General features: G+C 49.9%; 1 protein-coding gene and 1 long non-coding RNA gene across 7 annotated transcripts in view; one reads left to right on the top strand and one right to left on the bottom strand.

Moving 5' to 3' along the window:
- Positions 1 to 225: 225 nt before the first annotated feature.
- LOC309808308 lies at positions 226 to 6,731 on the bottom strand. 4 transcript variants are annotated; one of them, XR_014294731.1, is made up of 4 exons: positions 5,551 to 5,861; positions 4,770 to 4,935; positions 4,253 to 4,418; positions 226 to 1,533 (listed from the first exon to the last, which is right to left on the bottom strand). It is a non-coding gene; the product is annotated as an uncharacterized lncRNA (long non-coding RNA). The 4 variants fall into 4 exon arrangements; XR_014294729.1 differs by lacking the exons at positions 4,253 to 4,418; positions 4,770 to 4,935; positions 5,551 to 5,861 and adding exons at positions 5,872 to 6,118; positions 6,518 to 6,731; XR_014294730.1 differs by having other exon boundaries at positions 4,770 to 5,861.
- Positions 6,348 to 19,783, top strand: part of STX3 (syntaxin 3) — a 43,312-nt gene continuing 29,876 nt past the window's right edge. For all 3 annotated transcript variants that reach the window (XM_082628444.1, XM_082628443.1, XM_082628442.1), the window contains exon 1: positions 6,348 to 6,573. In XM_082628444.1, the coding sequence (XP_082484570.1) occupies positions 6,544 to 6,573 (30 nt within the window). In that variant the 5' untranslated portion in view covers positions 6,348 to 6,543. The remainder of the gene's footprint in view (positions 6,574 to 19,783) is intronic.

Genomic DNA, 19,783 nt, shown 5'->3' with positions numbered 1-19,783 from the left:
AACCCAGGGTTTGCTTCATTTTTTTTTTCTTGCGGTATGAGGGCCTCTCACTGTTGTGGCCTCTCCTGTTGCGGAGCGCAGGCTCAGCGGCCATGGCTCACGGGCCCAGCTGCTCCACGGCATGTGGGATCTTCCTGGACCGGGGCACAAACCCGTGTCCCCTGCAGAGGCAGGCGGACTCTCAACCACTGCACCACCAGCGAAGCCCTGCTTTTAAAATAGATCTGAACGAGTACTGTTTGGGGTGGGAGGGCAGAGGGCCAAGGAGACGTGAACTGGAGAAGGCCTCGGTCTTGAAGGAGGAGTAGGGATTTGTCAGACATGAAATGGAAAAAGGACAAATCAGGCAGAGATGGGTGGGAAAGCCTGGGCATGTTAGATGCAGAGAAGAGGAGGGTGTTTGAGGAGGCTGAAGGTGGGGCTGTGTGTGTCAGGGAGTGACAGTACCTTGGGCTGGGGCCAGACTGCGCAAGGGCTTGAATGCCATTCCAAGAAGAGTCTGGACTCCCTAATCTTGTAATAAGGAGCCACTGATGAGTTTTAATCATAAGAAAGACATAATGGAGCCATATGGCAAGAAGCTTCATTTAATTAATTTGGTAAACCCTAACTGAGTGCCTACAATGACATTTTGGGGCCGAGGCTGGGGTCTGGGTTCGCATTAGTGAAAAGGAGAGACAAGGCTGCTGACCTCGCGGAGCTCATGGAAGGTACAGGAGGTAGACCAGGTTACACAGTGTGGTAGGGCTATCTTGAAGTCCAGGCTGTCAGGGAAGCATGTGTGAGGGACACTTAATCCTAGAATGGGTCAGAGTTGTCCAGTTCAGATACAGGGGAGAAGAGAGCTCTGAGGTGAAAGAGCGTAACTCTGGCATGAACTTGGGATTTGAATTGTGTTCTAGGCAGCTGCTGAGGTGGCTCCCTGTCTTCATCCCCTTGTGTAATCTCCTGGCCTTGAGTGTGGGCTGAACCTAGGGCTTCTCTCTCTCTCTCTTTTTTTTTTTTTTTTTGCGGTATGTGGGCCTCTCACTGTTGTGGCCTCTCCCGTTGCAGAGCACAGGCTCCGGACGCTCAGGCTCAGCAGCCATGGCTCACGGGCCTAGTTGCTCCGCGGCATGTGGGATCTTCCCAGACCGGGGCACGAACCCGTGTCCCCTGCATCGGCAGGCAGACTCTCAACCACTGCGCCACCAGGGAAGCCCTAGGGCTTCTCTTTTAATCGATACAGTATGGCAAAAGTGATGTCACAGCCGAGATTAGGTTATAGAAACACTTTGGCTTTTCTCTCTCTTTCTCTATCCCTCTCACCTGCTTGGGCTGATGGAATTCAGCTGCCATGTTGTGAGCTGCCCTATGAAGAGGCCCACAGGGTGAAGTACAGCCCTTGAAGAACTGAATCTTGCTGGCAACCATGTGAGTGACTTTGGAAGCAGATCCTTTCCCAGTCAAGCCATGAGATGAGACGCAGCCTCCAGCCAACACCTTAATTGCAGCCTTGAGGCAGAGGCACCCAGCTAAACTGCACCTGGATTCCTGAATCACAGAAACCAGAGGGTAATGTTGTTTCAAGCTGTTTTAAGGTAATTTGTTATGTGGCAATAGATAACTAATACAAACTGTAAGGGGGTGAAAACTACAAGTCAGGAAGTGTATTCTCCATCCTCCCTGCAGTGGGGAAGAACTGCTGTGGGGAACAGAAAAGATCTTCTCTGGGCTTCCCTGGTGGCGCAGTGGTTGAGAGTCCACTTGCTGATGCAGGGGACACGGGTTCGTGCCCCGGTCCGGGAAGATCCCACATGCCGTGGAGTGGCTGGGCCCGTGAGCCATGGCCGCTGAGCCTGCGCATCCGGAGCCTGTGCTCTGCAACGGGAGAGGCCACAACAGGCCACAACAGTGAGAGGCCTGCGTACCAAGAAAAAAAAAAAAAAAGAAAGGACATTCCCTTTCAATTTTCTAGCTCCTTTATCTCTTTCTATTGAACACCGCACCCTGGGGACACTGCCTCCAGGTACAATAGCCAGAAAGTGGTCTCACCTGTTCCTCAGCAGGCCCTGAGGGTCAAGGTGGGGTAAGGCTCAGTGCTTTTCTCCAGTGGGAAAGAAACAGGCTTAGAGGAAAGAGAGAGAGAGGGAAGCGGAGCCCCAGACCCCAGGATCTTCTTTTTCGTTTGTTTGTAAAGGTGAAATTAAGTGTTGGCTGACTTATCTATAGCCAAAATGCAAACACTTGATTTAATCTTGCTATATTTGTTTAGTGGGGAAACAGCTACGCACTAGACATGGTGGGAAACCAAGCACCCTGGTAGAGCAGAAAAATAAAAATACATCAGAGAGGAGGGGATCCTACTAAGCCTGGAACCTTAAGTCACTGTCCATCTACGTGGAGACCCTACAGTCCATTTGGGCTCAATGTCAGAGTCTTCCTCACCAGCCCATGGCCTCTCCTCACCCAGGTCCCTTGTCCCTCAGTAACTTGACTTTCTTCAGTTTATTTTACACAACTAGCTGCTGCAATCCAGACTTCTGCCTGTCATGGAAGAGCAAATATTAATAGAAAATGAACAAAATAGGGTTCATACCTAATAGGAGTTTTTTAAAAAAGGCTTGAAGTCTGTGACAACTCCCTTCGAATAGAATGTCATAAGAAGAGAACTCTGCTGATGCTTCCCTTCCTGGGTTCCTGGACTCTACGTGCAGTTAAGAGCGCTCTTTATGCTGTTTTCAATGTGTAAAAAGGTTAAGGAAAATCAAATGGTCATTTCTGTTATGGCCACATAGGCTAACCAAAATGTCATTTTTTTTCCCCTTCATGGAAACATCCTCTCCTAGGAAACCAAATTTCTTTTTTGTTTCCTAGTTTTATTGAAATATATATTGACATATAACATTGCATTAGTTTAAGGTGTGCAACATAATGATTTTTAAAAAAATTTTATTCGTGTATAGTTGATTTATAATGTGTTAGTTTCAGGTGTACAGCAAAGTAATTCAGTTATACATATACATATGCCCATTCCTTTTCAGATTCTTTTCCCATATAGGTTACCACTGAGTATAGAGTTCCCTGTGCTATACAGTAGGTTCTTGTTGGTTATCTATCTTCTATATAGTAGTGTGTACATGTTAATCCCAAAATGATAACCACAATATATCCATCACCTCACATAGTTACAACTTTGTTTTTGTTTTGATAAGAACTTTTTTTTCCCCAGCATCATGATTTAATTAAGGGAGCATATTCACTGTAGAGAACTGTAGAGAATATATTGATGATTGTAAATGTGACTCCTCATTACAGCCTTAAAATTTTTGAAAAACCAAAGCACAAAGATGTCAATTATATATCCAAACTACAGGTACAAAACAAGTACATGTATTTTCCATGCTCCAAAATTGAGTACACACTGTACTGTCATAGGGAAGGGGGTTACCAATGAAGACCTGACAATAACGTACTCAAGATTGATATACCAAAATAAAATATAAAACAGGAGTTTATAAAAACAAGTTTGACAATAGCAGAGAGGACCCTTGATAAGAACTTTTAGGATCTAGTCTGTTAGCAACTCCAAATATACAATACAGTATTATTAACTATAGTCACCATGCTGTACATTACATCCCCAGGACTTACATATTTTATAATTTGAAGTTTGTACCTTTCGACTCCCTTCACCCATTTTGCTCCCCGCCCCCCATCTCTGGCAATCATCTGTTCTCTGTATCTATGAGTTTGAGGAAACCAAATTCTGATTACCTAGTAAATGTATTTTCTAAGGGATATGGAATCATTCAAAACAAGATATCCACAAATGAAAATTAAGAATGTATGATGTTCTTGGGCTTCCCTGGTGGCGCAGTGGTTGAGAATCTGCCTGCCAATGCAGGGGACACGGGTTCGAGCCCTGGTCTGGGAGGATCCCACATGCCGCAGAGCAACTGGGCCCGTGAGCCACAACTACTGAGCCTGCGCGTCTGGAGCCTGTGCTCCGCAACAAGAGAGGCCGCGATAGTGAGAGGCCCGCGCACCGCGATGAAGAGCGGCCCCCGCTTGTCACAACTAGAGAAAGCCCTCGCACAGAAACGAAGACACAACACAGCCATAAATAAATAAATAAATAGAGCAAACGGTCAACAAGTAAAAATAAATAAACACTATTAAAAAATAAAAAAATAAAAATTTAAAAAAAGAATGTATGATGTTCTTGATCTTGCAAAGTTCGAGAATCACTAGTTTTGATCAGCCTCCTTACCTCACAGATGAGAGAATAGATTGTGTGATGTCAAGTGACAGCTGTTTTGTGGCAGAAACTGTGTCTCGAACTCAGTCCTCCTGGCTATGTGTCAGCAATCGTTCTGTGGTTCCATAGCTACTGTCCCTTCATGGAAAGCCCGTCTTGTGAAGGATAGATTAAATTTCTTCAATGTTTGGACAAAGGCAAAGAGAAAGAAACAGTGGTGGAAGTTATAGGAAGGAAAATTTTGGTTTCATATAACAAAACACTTAAACAACACTTGGAACTGTTCAACCAGAGAAGATGCTTGAGAGTGTTTGAAAAAAATGAAAAAATTAAAATGCATTCAGGCAGAGGCTGAATGGCCACTCTTGATCATTTCCTGTGGTCCTTTTCAGACGTCTAATATAAAGAGTTGTTCACATATCTGTCTCCTCAGAAGACTCTCTTTTCCTGAAGCGCGGAAACTTAACTATCCCCATTAACAAAAATTTGTTAAGGAAAGGAGGTGGAATGCGATTTCTGATTAGCTTACCGTTTCCATTTCTGACCACCAGGGGGCGCAGAAGCCTTCCCTTTGCCAAAGACTGGAAATTAATTCACCTAGCGAACGCCTCGGGAAGAAGGAAGTGTGCAGGACTAGAGCGAGGATTACAGACCATATCTTCATGGGAGGGGATGAAGTCAGCACGGAGCAAGCGCTAAGATTGCAGAACAGGGCAAAGTTCTGTTAGAATTACGAAAATATTTACAGCCCTTTAAAAATATATATATTTATTTATTTTTGGCTGCGTTGGGTCTTCGTTGCTGCACGCGGGCTTTCTCTAGTTGCGGTGAGCGGGGGCTACTCTTCGTTGTGGTGCACGGGCTTCCCATTACGGTGGCTGCTTCTCTTGTTGCGGGCTTAAGTAGTTGTAGCGCGAGGGCTCTAGAGCGCAGGCTCAGTAGTTGTGGCACACGGGCTTAGCTGCTCCGTGGCATATGGGATCTTCCCGGACCAGGGCTTGAACCCGTGTCCCCTGCACTGGCAGGCGGATTCTTAACCACGGCACCACCAAGAAAGTCCTACAGCCCTTTAATCTGGATGCAGAGCTCAGATTCTTTCCCTGATTTGAGGATTGAATCTTAGGCCTGTCAGTCCTATTCATTGAGCTCCACTCCATATCTGCTGGATATGTCATCTGTTCCCAAGAAGGAAGATAAATAGGGAAGAGGGAAGAGAGGGTGGAGGTGTGGGGCCGGGGAGGGGAGAAAGACGGAGGGGCAGTGCGAAGAAACCGCCCACTTTTCAGAAAGTGGGATCAGGTACTGCTCACCTAGGGGATCAGGTAGGAAAGCTTAAGCTTTCCAATACACACATCCTTCTCTTACAGCTCTCTGCTCCACAGGTGACGAATCAGTCATTCCTCCTCTGTCAGCAAGGCCCCACAGCAAACTGGGAAGTGGGTAATATCTCTGATTTATAGATACAGAAACGGAGTCCCCTAGAGAAACAATAACTTTCCAAAGGTACACACTTTGTTAGTGGCAGCTGTTCTGACTTCATCCTTGAACTGCTTGCATTTCTCTTAAGGATCCCCATTGCCAACAGCATAAAATCCAAATTCTTCGTCCCAGCCTTCCCCACCCCGCCTCACCTCCAGTTATTTCCACGAGGAACACACTCTTTCAGCTCCAGCACGCAGTCCCCCGGACCGTGCGCATTCCTTTACTTGGAATGCCCTTCCTCCAGGCAGAATTAATTGCTCTCTCTCTCCCACCTGTTATAGCACGAATCACGTTGTCTCAGAGTTCCTCGTTTATGGGATGTGGGCGCCGCCTAGCAATGAATCAGTCTGTTGAGGGCTGGATCCTAGCACAGAGCCCGGCACAGGTAGTGAATGGCTGTTGAATGGAAAGGTTGGAATTGAGGTCAGACAGACCCACTCGCGGCGGGATCTCCCAGTGCTGCTCCTTCGGGGCACCTGGAGCTAGGGGAGGTGGAGTGAGAGGCGCGAAAGGTGGCCGGGCGGCGGCGGGGCACTGGCCCTTTAAGGAGGAGCGCGGGGCGCGGCCCAGGTAAGGGGCGGGTCCGCCGGGCGGATCAGCGCTGCGCGCCGGCGCCGGCCGGGGAGCCGGATTTGGAGCGCGCTGCGCCGGCTGGGCCGGAGGGGGCGGCGCGGCGGAGTCTCCAGTGGCCTCGGACGCTCCTTCTCGCCCGCGGCCGCCGCCCGCCTCCGCCTGCTCCTCCGTCCTGGCCGGGCCCGGCCGCCACTTCCGGCCGCTCACCTGGGACGCGCTCACCTGCCTCCGGGCGCCTGGGCACCAGGATGAAGGACCGGCTGGAGCAGCTGAAGGCCGTGAGTCCCGCCGCACCCGGGAACCGGGCGGGCCGGGGGCTGCGGGGGTGGAGCTGCGCGGGAGAGGGGCTTCCCTCGCTCCCCCAAATCGAGGCTGGGCGGGGGGAGTGCGGGGCGGGCGCAAGGCCTGTCCTCCCCAAGCCCCAGACGCACCCACCCCTCCTCTCTGGGGTCATGTGCCGGTGATTCATCGCTAGGCTGCAATTTCCCTGGATGCCTCTAGTCTCCTCCCCGCCCCCCAAGCTGGACAGCATCAGTCTAGAGATGGGATCCGCGGGAGGTGGTGGGTGCTTGGGTCCAGCGGGGCTCTCTGTGAGGTCAAGGGGCACTCACCACCTGCCCAGTGCTGCCTGGCACTGTGCCCAGTACCCGCCTCCTCCCACGCTCCTCCTCGTTTCTCTCTTGGGGGACGCTGAGACGACTGCCCTCGCCCCCGGAGAGCAGCTCTAGTGGGTGACCTCCCGAGCTGTGAGCTGGTCACGTGCCTGGATGGGGGCCAGCTCCTCACCACCCAGCTGTCTGTAATGATTAATTCCCCCTCCCACGCCCACCCCCATCCTTGGGACAGCTGTGGTCAGGGCCAAGGATCTGCAGGTAGATCGTTTCCGGTTCTGCTGCACAAAAGCTGTAAAACCTTAGGCTACTGTACTCTTTTGAGCCTGTTTCCTTATCTGTCAAAGGGAGATTGATATGCCTTAGAATTTGTTATGAGATCAAATGATATAATGGGGCTTCGTATAGAGAAGTGTTAAAGCATGGATTAAGTCCAACATTCACGGATTCATTGAACAAATAATTATTGAGTGTATTCTATGGAGCAGGCCCAGTGCTAAGCCCCGGGGATTGGGTGACTCAGGCTCTGTCTTAACGGAATTTAAAATGTAGCCCGTGATACAAAGTAGTCCATCTACTTGGGAGCTTGTCAGAAGCGCAGAAGCTTAGGCCTCAGTCTGGACCTATGGAATCAGAATCTGATTATTCATAAATCTCCCCGGGTGATTATGAGCACATTAAAGGTTGGGGAACAGGGGACTGGATAGAACTGGGTTTGCCTTCTGGCTCCACTACGTACCAGCCATCTCGTACTTAACCTTGGAGCCGAAGTTTTGTCATCTGTCAAATGGGTAGTTGTGAGGACTAAACCCAAGAGAGTATGCAGAGCCCTTTGTATGGTGCCTGGCACATGCAGGACTAAGCAACGGTAAATCTTATGCTCGTCACTGCGAAAGCTCTTCGGAAAAATAAAGCCTGGTTCAAGTGTGAGGGGCTTCTGGGCTGATGTCACAGTTATTTTTCTTTCTCCTCCGTTGTCTTGGCTGAGACCTTCTTGACCCTCTTACCTGCTCTAGGTAGTAGGGCTGTGGAGGAGGTGGGGGTGATGGGGAAGTGACGGAGGCCAAGGGGCAGCCTTGGTGGCACCGATGGTGGCAGTGAGCCTCCCAGCCTCCTACTTGCTCATTGTCATCTGAGCCTCATAACATCCCGTTTACTGTCAGGGCAGAATTGATTGCCTCTGTTTTTAAAGGTGAGGAAACTAGAGCTCAGACTGGGAAGGAGGGACGCCCCAGGTCACAGAGCTGGTGAGGGCTCAGCCGGGGGAGGAACCCAGGCTGCTGACCCCTTTCGCCCTGGAGCACGCTGACTGGGGCGGCAGAAAGGGAAGAAGAGCGTGGTTTTGAAGATCTTCCTGGAGCGCGCAGCCGGCAGTCCCGAAACAATGCAGAACTGGACAGCAGGCGGAGGTGGCGCCCTTCCTTGCGTTAGGAAGTCCATTCCATGTCCGGCTTGCGGGGTCTTAGTTCCCCGACCAGGGATGGAACCTGTGCTCTCGGCAGTGAGAGCATGGAGTCCTAACCACGGGACCGCCAGGGAAGTCCCTCCCACGGCCCTTTCAACGGCCATTGCCAACAAACAGCACAGAGCCTTAACTGAGCTTTGAGTTCCAAGTATAAATTCACTTTGCCGGGGAACCCAAGCAAGTCCCTTTGCTTCTCCGAGCCTCACTGTTACCTTCTGTAAAATGGAGCTAATGCTGTGTTTCTCCCTTTCCCTCTTGGGGATGTGGTGGAAGTGAGATTGTAGACGGCGCCGTTATGATGGCAGTGCTGTTCTGACATTACAGGTGCTGTTCCAGCCCTGTGGAGCAGGGAGATGGGTGGTAACACTGTGCAAGAGGCCCCGGCTGTGGGTTCAAGGGATTCCAGTTGTGGCTTTGCCCTTTAAGAGCTGTGTTCCTTGGTGTCACTTTACCTCTCTGCTCCTCCAATCCCCCTTTGGAAAGCAAGGAGTGTGGTTGATCTCAGAAGCCCCTTCCGGCAATATTAACGTTTTTCTTGAAGACTGTTTGTTGTTAAGGTTGAGATGGCTTTTGGCTCCCCTAACCAGCTCCTCCTTCCCCTGGGAGAGAGACACCCCGCCCCCCCCCCAGCAACAAGATAACCATCTTGTCTCTCTGATTCCTTTTATCAACGTTTGCTAACTTCATGAAACCAATTTTACCCTGAGCCTGGTGCAATCTCTGTCTGTGGGGCTCTTTCTAAACTCTGGGGGAGGCGAGGCGTTAACTGCCTCTGGATAGCTGGAGAGCTGTCACGTGCAGGGGATTAGCTCTGCTCGAGTAGATAAGAGGAGAAGACGTGAAGAAGCGGGGCTGATGGGCAGATGTGAGGGCTCTGTAGAAAGCGTTTTTGGTAGTCAGAGCTGCCCGAGGATGGGCTGGGCTGGGCTGGCAGGACATGGGAGGGAGGCAAGAAGCTTGCTGGGATGTTGCATGTTGTAGGAATCTGAGTGTTCTCGGAGGGAGGGGAAGCACATGAGGAGGTTCAAGGCCCCCATCAACTCTGACGACGTGTGTTTCTAGAAATGCTTCATTGTGAGCCTGTCCCAAGCACTGGGAAGCTCTGACGTCCATAGGACTGAGGTCTCAGAGTCGCTCCTGTAAAGTGGATCATCGTACCCTCCCTATAGGGTCACTGAGGGTGAAACGAGATAATCCGTGATAATCACCCATCACAGTAAATTCCAGTTCCCCAAACGTGACCTGCTGGGAGAAGCATCCACACTGAAGGGCACACCTTCCTGAGGCTACAGTCACAAGCCCTGACTCATTTTATCTCTTGCATGGCTCCTCCTGGCTGGCCATCCCAGCAGCCTGCCCTTTCAGGGACATCAGACCCGCTTGCCAGGAATGTGCGGTGCCTACACCCAGCCTGTCTCACAAGGCGGTTCCTCCTGATTTCTCACCAGCTGAACTTTGGATCCGCTGAGTCCAGACAATTCCCATCCAGGAACCTCTTGCCTGGCCCTCTTTTAATTCAGCAAATGTTTACGGAGGGACTTCCCTGGTGGCGCAGTGGTTAAGAATCCGCCCGCCAGTGCAGGGGACATGGTTTTGAGCCCTGGTCCGGGAAGATCCCACATGCTGTGGAGCAACTAAGCCCCTGCGCCACAACTACTGAGCCTGCGCTCTAGAGCCTGTGAGCCACAACTACTGAGCCTACGTGCTGCAACTACTGAAGCCCGCGCACCTAGAGCCCGTGCTCCGCAACAAGAGAAGCCACCGCAATGAGAAGCCCGTGCACCGCAACAAGGAGTGACCCCCGCTCGCTGCGACTTGAGAAAACGGGTGCGCAGCAATGAAGACCCAACACAGCCAAAAAAGAAAAAAAAAAAACCGAATGCCTACTATGTCCTAAGCCCTCTGATAGGTGCTGGGGATGGGGATGGTAATGCTGGTGAACACATACTCCTGGGCCTTAGGGAGGTCACAGTCAGCTAGGGAGACACACAAGAAACAGACACAGTGTCCTATCCTTGGGACATAAGCAACCGCAGGAAGACCCTATTGGCCAGCCCCTGGGGACAGGGCACTAGGGCCTGGGGGCTCTTTGCAGAAGAAGTGATGCTCCTGTTCAAGTCCGTGTTAAGGCTGAAATCTAATTCCTTCAGAGGCACGGGGAGTCTCCTAAGAAGAAAGCCAAGGATCCTGGATTTTCTCACCCATTCTCCCGTTGGCGAGTGCTTCACACAGACAACACGATCGGTGCTTTTTGACCTCTATGTGCCTAGCATACTGCTGGGCATCCTGTTAGACAGAGTTATTTACTTTTTTTGGCCACGCTGCATGGCTTGTGGGATCTTAGCTCCCCGACCAGGGATCGAACCTGGTCCATGGCAGTGAAAGCAGTGAGTCTTAACCACTGGACCGCCAGGGAATTCTAGGCAGAGTTCTTATACAGAAAGAATACATGGTCATATAGGGAAAACAACGGGGTATATTCCATGAAAAGAGAACCCCCAACATCAAAGGTAGATAGATAATGCTCATAGAGAAGCAGTGATGTATGGAACGGAGGGCAAGGACTTTGGATCCCTGTGGAGATTGATCTGTAGGGAACTGGAAACATCTTGGGGTGTACTGGTTCCTCCACAGCCAGCGCCAATAAGGACACGCTAATGAAATCAACCACCGGAAGCCCTAAAGACCAGACTGACTTTTTCACTCTTTCTGTTCTGTCTTGTGTCTTGCTGCATCTTAAATGGCTTGTCCTTGGCCTCCTTCCCCCTTTGAAGTGCCCCCATTTGAGTCCCTCAGGAGCACGGTTATAGTATAACCATCAGAAACATGGAGCTGTACGTCCCCTTTAGAGCCTAATTCCTTCCAAGACTATTTAATGAGCCCCTACTACGTGCCAGGTGCTTTGCATCACGGCCAGGTTGTAACACCCTGACTGGAGACTCTCCCCATTGAGATTCCATCCTTTGGTGATAAGATTGGTAACTGGTCGGTGGTTCCTTCCTCACTTCCTCCCTCTCCCTGGCAGGATTCATCCCCTGGGAGAGCTGTTCTGCCATGAGCAGGGCTGAGATGACAGTGATAGGGATTGAGTAGGGATTACAGACCCATCAGCCAGAAGCCAGAGAGAAAATGCTTGGCTGAGAGCAGGGGATTAGTGTTATTTTTATTCCTGGGATGGGGGCGGGGAGGCTGGGGGTGGGGGGCTGGCAGGAGCCCGGGGAGAAACGATGGTTCATGTTGTTTTCTCTCCCTTCAGGGCTCCTTTCCCCTTTTGTCAAAATTCCTGCCCATCTTCCAAAACTCACTTTACAGGTAACGCTCCCTAAACGCAGCCTAGAATATGCCCCCTCCATGCCGGCAGCCCTCATGGGCTGCATGTTGCTTTGCAGTGAAATATTGATACTTCTGTTAAGTCAGCGGGGTTTTTTCTTACCATGAAGTGGGCTTGAAACCACCTCCCATCTGTTTTTTATGGGTTGGACTCTTTTGCCTCCTAGGTCCCGTCGTCTTTAATATCGATGGCTCTATTACTTGTTGGTGTCACCGTATCAACTGCAGTAACAATGATCATTTATTGAGCTGCTACTTACTGTTGGAAAGGACTTGTGTTCGGTGCCTTACACACCTTGTCTCTAATCCTCTGAACCCCACCAGGCAAGATGGTGTTATATATTATTGCCATTTTACAACTAAGGGAATTGAGGCTCAGATTGAGATTGAGATTCCCCAGCTGGGAAGTGGTGAGATCAAGAATTGAACAAGTCTGTCTTGCTTATTTATATCACCCTACACTGTATATAATCATCTCCCCAACTACACTGTATGCCCTTGATGCGGTGGCTGATGGGACGTTCTTCTGGGGTCCCAGGGCCAGCACTCTGCATGGTAGTTCCCTAGTAAACACTTGTTCATTGACTGATCAACAGCACCTTGGCCCTTCCTTACACACCCCGGATTCATCACTAGGACTTTCCGTCCCCTCTGGGTTGGTGCAACTTTACCTGCTTGAAGTGCACCGTGTACTCAGGGAACCCATGAATGTGCTAACGAAGCCAGAGGTCATGTTCTGTCCTCCGGGATGAGGATGGATGAGTTCCAAGGCTGCTGGCTGTACCCCAGCCCAACACCTCACGGAGGGTTGCCCCTTTTCAGAAAGACCGTGAAGGAGAAGATGTGGATACCACGGTGAAAATCTAGCAACCTCATTCTTTCCCTGGAAAATCTTCTGTGTCCCTCAAGGCTCAGTTCCAGTGTCATCGCTGCAAGGAAGCTTCCAGATCTGGCATTCACCAGGCCTTCCCTGGGCTTCCACAAATCTTTATTTTTGTCAATACGTAAAAGCAGCCACGTAACGTTATGTGAAACCTCCTCTCTGAGAGCCCAGACCACACACGCCTCATTCCCCCTGTGTTTTCACGTCCCAGCCCGCAGCTCAGAAAGCTGTAAACCTTGCTATCCAGTGGATGAACGGGCATATTCTACAATGAACTTGCTGGGAGATTCTGTAGTCCCGAGGGGCCTTACTTCCGGCCTTATACATTAGGCCCCTTTGTAGCTTCCTCCCCTCATCACTGTCTCCACTGTTAGGTCAGCCTGTTTTCTGGCATTGGGCCGTGTCCATGGCAACGTTCTCCTGTCTCCATCTGGAGACGTGGGTAAGGTTCAGTCCCCACTCAAAGAGATTAGTGGAGCATATACTACCTGGGTATGTTTAGCTGCCTGGGTCAGGGCAACTGCGGTACAGCAGCAAGATTGCTTTTTTTAGAAATAAACATTTTATTCTAGACTAATTTTAGATTTACAGAAAGGTTACAAGGATAGTACAGAGAGTTCCTGTCTACTGGGTTTCCTCCATTGTTAATATCTCAAGTTATGATGGTACATTTGTCGAAACTGAGAGACTGACCTTGGTACATTGCTATTCACTAAGCTCTAGACTTTATTTAGATTCCACTTGTTTTCCCATGGATGTCCCTTTTTCTGATCTAGGAGCCCACCCAAGGTAATGCATTTCATTGAGCTGTCATGTTTCTTCAGCGTCCTCTGAGCTGTGACAGTTTCTCAGTCTTTCCTTTTTTTTTTTTTTTTTTTTACGACCTCTTTGGTACGGCATTTGTGTTTTAGTGCTTTGGATGTTTGCGGAGGGGGCGGGGGTGGAGGGGGGCGGGCTGCAGGCTACAGCTGGGGGTGGGGTTTGCTGTTAAGAGGCATCACTCCGTGGTGGTGGAGAACAAGGGCTCTGCAGCAAACTGCCTGGGCTCTCCTCCCGGCTCTGGCACTCACTGTCTGCGTGGTCTTGGGGAGATTGCTTGCATCCTTATGCTTTAGTTTTCTCAGCTGTAAGGTGGGGAGGGTCCCCAGAAGATCCTTGTAGAGATTAAATGCCTTGGTAAATAAATATAAGGCACATATCTTAGAATCCTCATCCCAGGGTGGTGCCCAGTAACTGTTAGGTATTATAACTATTAGTGAAGTGTTCTGGGAGGATCATGAGGGGGAGGGGTTTGTGGGACAGAGGCTGAAAGGAAGTTGAGGAGGAGGCTGAGGATGGACTAGAGAACACACTGTGAGCTCCTTCCTCCTTTTTGTATCCTTGGCAACTGGATACTGTGGGGTGCTGAGGGGGCAGTGGGGGGTGGGAGGAGAGGGAGGAAGTCAGGAAAGAGTGGAGAAGGCTATGGTAGGGGAGGAAGAAGCAGAGGGTAATCTTTGAATCTTCTTGAATGCTCCTGGGGCGAGAGGGAAAGCAGGAAAAGGTGTGGTCTTCTCACCCCAAATGGACTTCCTGTAGGTATCCTTCGCGTAAATCCATGCAACCTTTAAAATTTCCCCGAGAAGTCACCTTTGCATCCATTTTCTAATACCTCCCCCTTCCTTGGGCTCCGCCTTGAATTCAGGTGATGTTGGGTGCCCCATCTTCTCCTGGGTGTACAATTCCTTGTGCTAAGTGCTGTCATCATTTACCACGTGGCATTGCAATGACCTGTGTGCCTGTCTGCCTCCCATTTGAGACCATGAGGTCCCAAAGGGCAGGGGGTGCTGAGTTTGGTCTGTGTTTCTCCAGCGTTCTGTACTATTGCTCGGGAAATGATAGATGTTCAGTAAATACTGTTGGCTGAGTCAATGGACAGGTGGATCTGTTATTGTGGATGGGACCTTGTAGTGGGTGAGAAGGAGAATGTAGTAGGCGAGGTGGTTGGTTATGAGACCCCAGGATCCTTCTTTTAAAATAATCCACTGTGAACACTGGGTTGGACCAAGCAGGGTTCCAGCCCTGGGTTTGTTCCTTACTAGCCGCGTGATTCTGGATGAATTAACCTCCCTAGCCACAGATTACTCATCAGTATAGATGACATCTGCCCACAGGGCATTTTTGTTCTGTTTTTCCTCCTTCCTCTCTTTAGATGAACTTCCATCCCTTTTCACTGCTCCTTCTCTAGACCTAGCTCAGGTCCTGAGAAACAAAAGCAGAGGAATTAACATGGCATGTGGGGATGAAATTTTGATGATTTTTGTACCCAACAAATGGAATGCAAGATATTTTCAAGCACACATAGAAGATTAAAAAATACCATGTATTAAGTCATAAATAAAATGTCAAATTCCACAAAATGTTAAGTCATATAGGCCATGCTCCCTGAGGTTGATATAATAAAATTAGAAATTAACAATACAGTCATAGTCCTCCCCAGGTTTACCCACTTTGGAAATTTAAAACCACCTTTTAAAATAACACTTGGGTTCAAAAGAAACCAAAATGGAAATGACAAACTATTTAGAAAGGAATGGGGCTTCCCTGGTGGCGCAGTGGTTGAGAGTCTGCCTGCCGATGCCGGGGACACGGGTTCGTGCCCTGGTCCGGGAAGATCCCACATGCCGCGGAGCAGCTGGGCCCGTGAGCCACGACCGCTGAGCCTGCGCATCCGGAGCCTGTGCTCCGCAATGGGAGAGGCCACAGCAGTGAGAGGCCCGCGTACCGCAAAAAAAAAAAAAAAAAAAAAAAAAAAAGAAATGAATGATAATGAGAGTAGTAAAGGTCAAAATTGGTGAGAATGTTGCAGAAGCAAAATTCAGGAAGGAGGTTTATTTCTTTAAATCCACACAGTAGAGAAATGACTTCATTCAAATAAATGAACTACAATTTAGCTCATTCTAAGGGTCCTGCTGCCACCTTCTGAGTATTGGCATTAGAGTTGCATCTTTTGCAGAAACTTTTTAGAGAAAACTGTCTGCGTGGCATGGTCTTGGGAGTTTAATATGTACCCAGCATTGCTCCAAACACTTCACATGCATTCACTAATTTAATCCTCACAACAGTTCTATGAGCAGATTATTCATGCAACAAACAAGGAAACCGAGTCTCAGAGAGGTTAAGTCACTTGTTTAAGGTCACACAGCTACTTACGGGGCAGAGCTGGGTTTTCAATCAGGCAGTCAGATACAGCTCCACATACCTGCACATTCATGGGATTATCTGCACTGCTATCTTTTTCATTCATGCTTATAGATTAGATCATTTTCGTTGTACTGACATTGCAGCGTCCCCTGAAATAAGTGAGGGCGTGTTTCTGATCCAACATGGGAAGGGCATCTTCAAATAGAGTGTAGAGGGTAAGAACTGGGGCTCTTGGCGCCCACAGACCTGCTTTTGAGTCCTAACTCTGCCACTTATTAGCTGAATCACCTGGGACAAGTTATTTCCTCTAATTAAGTAGTTATCTCCGCTGTCAATGGGGAAAGTCCTGTTTGTCCCTCATAAGGTTGCCGTGAGAATTAAATAATATGTGTGAAACCACAAGAGTGCCTGCAACAAAATACACGTGTTATCTGGTGGTATCATTGTTATGGCAGAACGCATGGAGCAGGACCATCAGGGATTTTGCCTCTTGTTCAGTTGTCCAGCGACTCACTGGCCTTGGGTTTATTCCTCAGTGTCTTCATTTCCAAATGGGGCCAATTCTTGCCTCAGACTGTTCAGCCAGAACAACATCTTGAAAGTAAAAGTGCGAGGCTCACCCGGGGTACCGTTATCGCTTGATTTCCTCTATCGCAGGTGTTACGGGAAGAGGCAGTCAGTGGAAAGGGGAAGCGTTCCCTCTGGGAGGGTTTTGCTGAAAAAGACCACAGTGTAGGAGGGAGAAGGGGCATAGAGAAGGTCCCTCTGACTCTCAAATGGGGGACAGAGAACCCTGAGTGCCTATTCAGAGCTGACACTTCCTCAGAATTTCTGGCTCTTTTTTTTTTTTTGCGGTATGCGGTCCTCTCACTGTTGTGGCCTCTCCCGTTGCAGAGCACAGTCTCCGGACGCGCAGGCTCAGCGGCCATGGCTCACGGGCCCAGCCGCTCCGCGGCATGCGGGATCTTCCCGGACCAGGGCACAAACCCATGTCCCCTGCATCGGCAGGCGGACTCTCAACCACTGCGCCACCAGGGAAGCCCCTGACTCTTTTAATTAGAGAAGAGAGACTGGAAAAACCAGATGTTGGGCCGAGGGTGCACGGGCATGAGTGTGTGTTTGGAATCCTTGGACGTGGTGGTATTTGTCTTTGGGAATCCACAGTCCCTCATCCTGGAAGGAGGCTGGTGGGCGAAGTAGGCTGCAGGGACAAGAAAAATCATGCGTCCTTGTCTCTTTGAATTGGATTTATTGGGTGAAGATCTGGGTTTATAAAGAAGAGTTTATAGCCCCGAGCAAAGAGCTATTTACATGTTCAGAGAAGGAGGTGCGGGAATCTGTGCTCACCTGTTCCCACCGGCCACAGTCCTTCAGTACCCCACAAGGGGGAATCAGGACCAGATGCTCCTTCCTAGTCCAGACTGCTGGTCCCATCCTTTCTGTTAGTATTTCCTTCGCCCCAAAACTTTCCCGAGGGCTCCTGGGTCTCCCCTCTTGTCCAGGGACCCTCTCATCTTTCTGGGGTCTGATACCTGAGGCAGGGAGGGCATCGGAGAGCCAGCAAGCGGTGACCTCTTCATTTGGGATGGTGGTTTTTTTTTTTTTTTTTTTGTCTCTTTCTTTGTTCCTTCTGTCTTGCTGCTCTGATTTGTAATGAGCCTTAAGGAATTGCTGGTGATTTAAACGTACGTTGCAGCCATGTTTTAACTTGTAAAGGAGAGAGGGGAGCCCCTCTTCTTTCCCTTTTCTTTAGAAGGCATCCGTTCCTTTACTTCGGTGGTTTCCCAGCTAGCTACGCTTGCTTCTTTCTTTCTCCCTTCCTGTTTTCCTCCCTCCCTTCTTTCCTGTTTCTCTCTTGGTAAGAGGCCTTGTTCTGAAAATGAAATCTTATGTTCAACCTCAGTGTAAAAAGCAGATGAAAATGAAGCTGTGCAGATTGAAGAGGGGGTGAGGGCCAACCTGCTTGACTTCCCCCAGTGGTTTCTTCTTCTTCTTTTTTTTTTTAATACATTTATGTATGTATGTATGTATGTATGTATGTATGTATGTATGGCTGCACTGGGTCTTCTTTGCTGTGCGTGGGCTTTCTCTAGTTGCGGCGAGCAGGGGCTACTCTTCATTGCGGTGCACGGGCTTCTCATTGCGGTGCCTTCTCTTGTTGCAGAGCACGGGCTCTAGGTGCACGGGCTTCAGTAGTTGCAGCACATGGGCTCCAGTAGCTGTGGCTCGCGGGCTAAGAGTGCAGGCTCAGTAGTTGTGGCGCACGGCTTAGTTGCTCCGCGGCATGTGGGATCTTCCCGGACCAGGGTTCGAATCCGTGTCCCCTCCATTGGCAGGTAGATTCTTAACTACTGTGCCACCAGGCAAGTCCCCCCCCCCCGGCGTGGTTTCTGAGGCACCCCGGAGGTCTCCTGGGGTTCCACAAAGCCTCATTGGAAAGCTAAGCTCCTTACTTGGTGAGAAAACCAAGGCTTAGTGGAGACAAGTGCTGTCCCCAAGGCCCCCAGCGCCTTTCTCTCAGCCCCGCTTTCTGCAGGGCTGGGCTGCTGTGAGTGGGGTGCAGTGCAATTAACAAGGGCTCAGGACCAACCACCGAAGCGTGAGCCCCAACTCTGCACATCAGTAGCTGGGAGGCCATGAATAGATGAGAACTTCTCTGCCCTGCAGGTTCTCAATGACGGAATTTAGGAGGGGTTCATTGACACAGCGTACGTGAAGCAGCCAGAGTGTGCCGGCCACCCAGCACCTCCTAGGGGCTCTGCAGGTAGCAACTATTTTTATTAAAGGAGCTGATGAAGCGGGACCCACAGTCAACAGACTAAGGATGACAGAGAAGGCAGCTGAGGGAAAGGCAGTGATGTTGGGTGAAAGGAACTGCAGGTTGAGTTGAGTCCTGGGCCCCTGAACTCTTTCCACTGTGTCCAGAGAGGGAGCCATAGCCCTGGCTGTCCTCACTGAGTTTTGGGGTGCATGTGAGGGGTGGGGGGCGGGGGATGGAGCCCAGATTCGAGCTCAGTGCTGCCTGAGTCATTGGTGGTATCTCCCATCTCTTGGCAGGAGAGGCAGCAGGAGGTCGGGGGAGAGGAAGTGGATGGTGGGGCTTGTGGTTCTCATGTACGTTTTTTACTGCAGCTGATGTTGCAGCTACTCTGACGGTCCTATTATCACATGCCTTGATGCTTTGATAAAGATGCCAGAGTTCTCTTCTTGGCTGTGCCCAGCCATGTGGGCTGAAGATAAAGTGCATCATGTGATTTCCTTGCCCTTGGGGTCCCTGAGGCCTCTTGGTCTGTAAGAGCACGAGCACGGACGTGTCAGAGGGGAAGGACCCTTGCCCTCTGGTAGATCTGGTAGATCCCCTTACGGAGAAGCCTGGTTCCAGCATCACGCGACTCAGATCACCTGGGATGACGGCCTCTTTCTGGAATTTTCTGATCTGGACTAAACTTTGTTGCTTTAGTTGCCATTGTTATTTTATATTTTGGAGGCAGCACACTACAGTGGGAAAAACTCTGCACGGGAAGATGGGAATCAAGAAACCTGGGTTTGGGCTTCCCTGGTGGCGCAGTGGTTGAGAGTCCGCCTGCCGATGCAGGGGACACGGGTTCGTGCCCCGGTCCGGGAAGATCCCACATGCCGCAGAGCGGCTGGGCCTGTGAGCCGTGGCCGCTGAGCCTGCGCATCCGGAGCCTGTGCTCCGCAACGGGAGAGGCCACAACAGTGAGAGGCCCATGTACCGCAAAAAAAAAAAAAAAGAAAAAAAAAGAAACCTGGGTTCTATTCCTGGCTGCTCCAGTAGCTCATTATTTGGTCTTGGGCCTTGGTTTACCCAACTCTTAAGTGAGAGAATTTGATGATCGAATCTGTAGGGTTGCATTCAGCTCTAAAAGTTCTATATCTTTTTTTTTTCTTTGCTGTTTAAGGGTACTTAGATCCAGATTAAAGCTATAGAGAAGATGACTTTGCTGGATCTTATGTATGGTTGTTTTATTGAGATGGTATCATGTGCTATTCAT

This window comes from Mesoplodon mirus (assembly GCF_964341445.2).
Source record: "Mesoplodon mirus genome assembly, chromosome: 7".
In the NCBI taxonomy this organism is placed as follows: domain Eukaryota; kingdom Metazoa; phylum Chordata; class Mammalia; order Artiodactyla; family Ziphiidae; genus Mesoplodon; species Mesoplodon mirus.
This window is presented reverse-complemented; position numbering and strand designations above follow the sequence as displayed.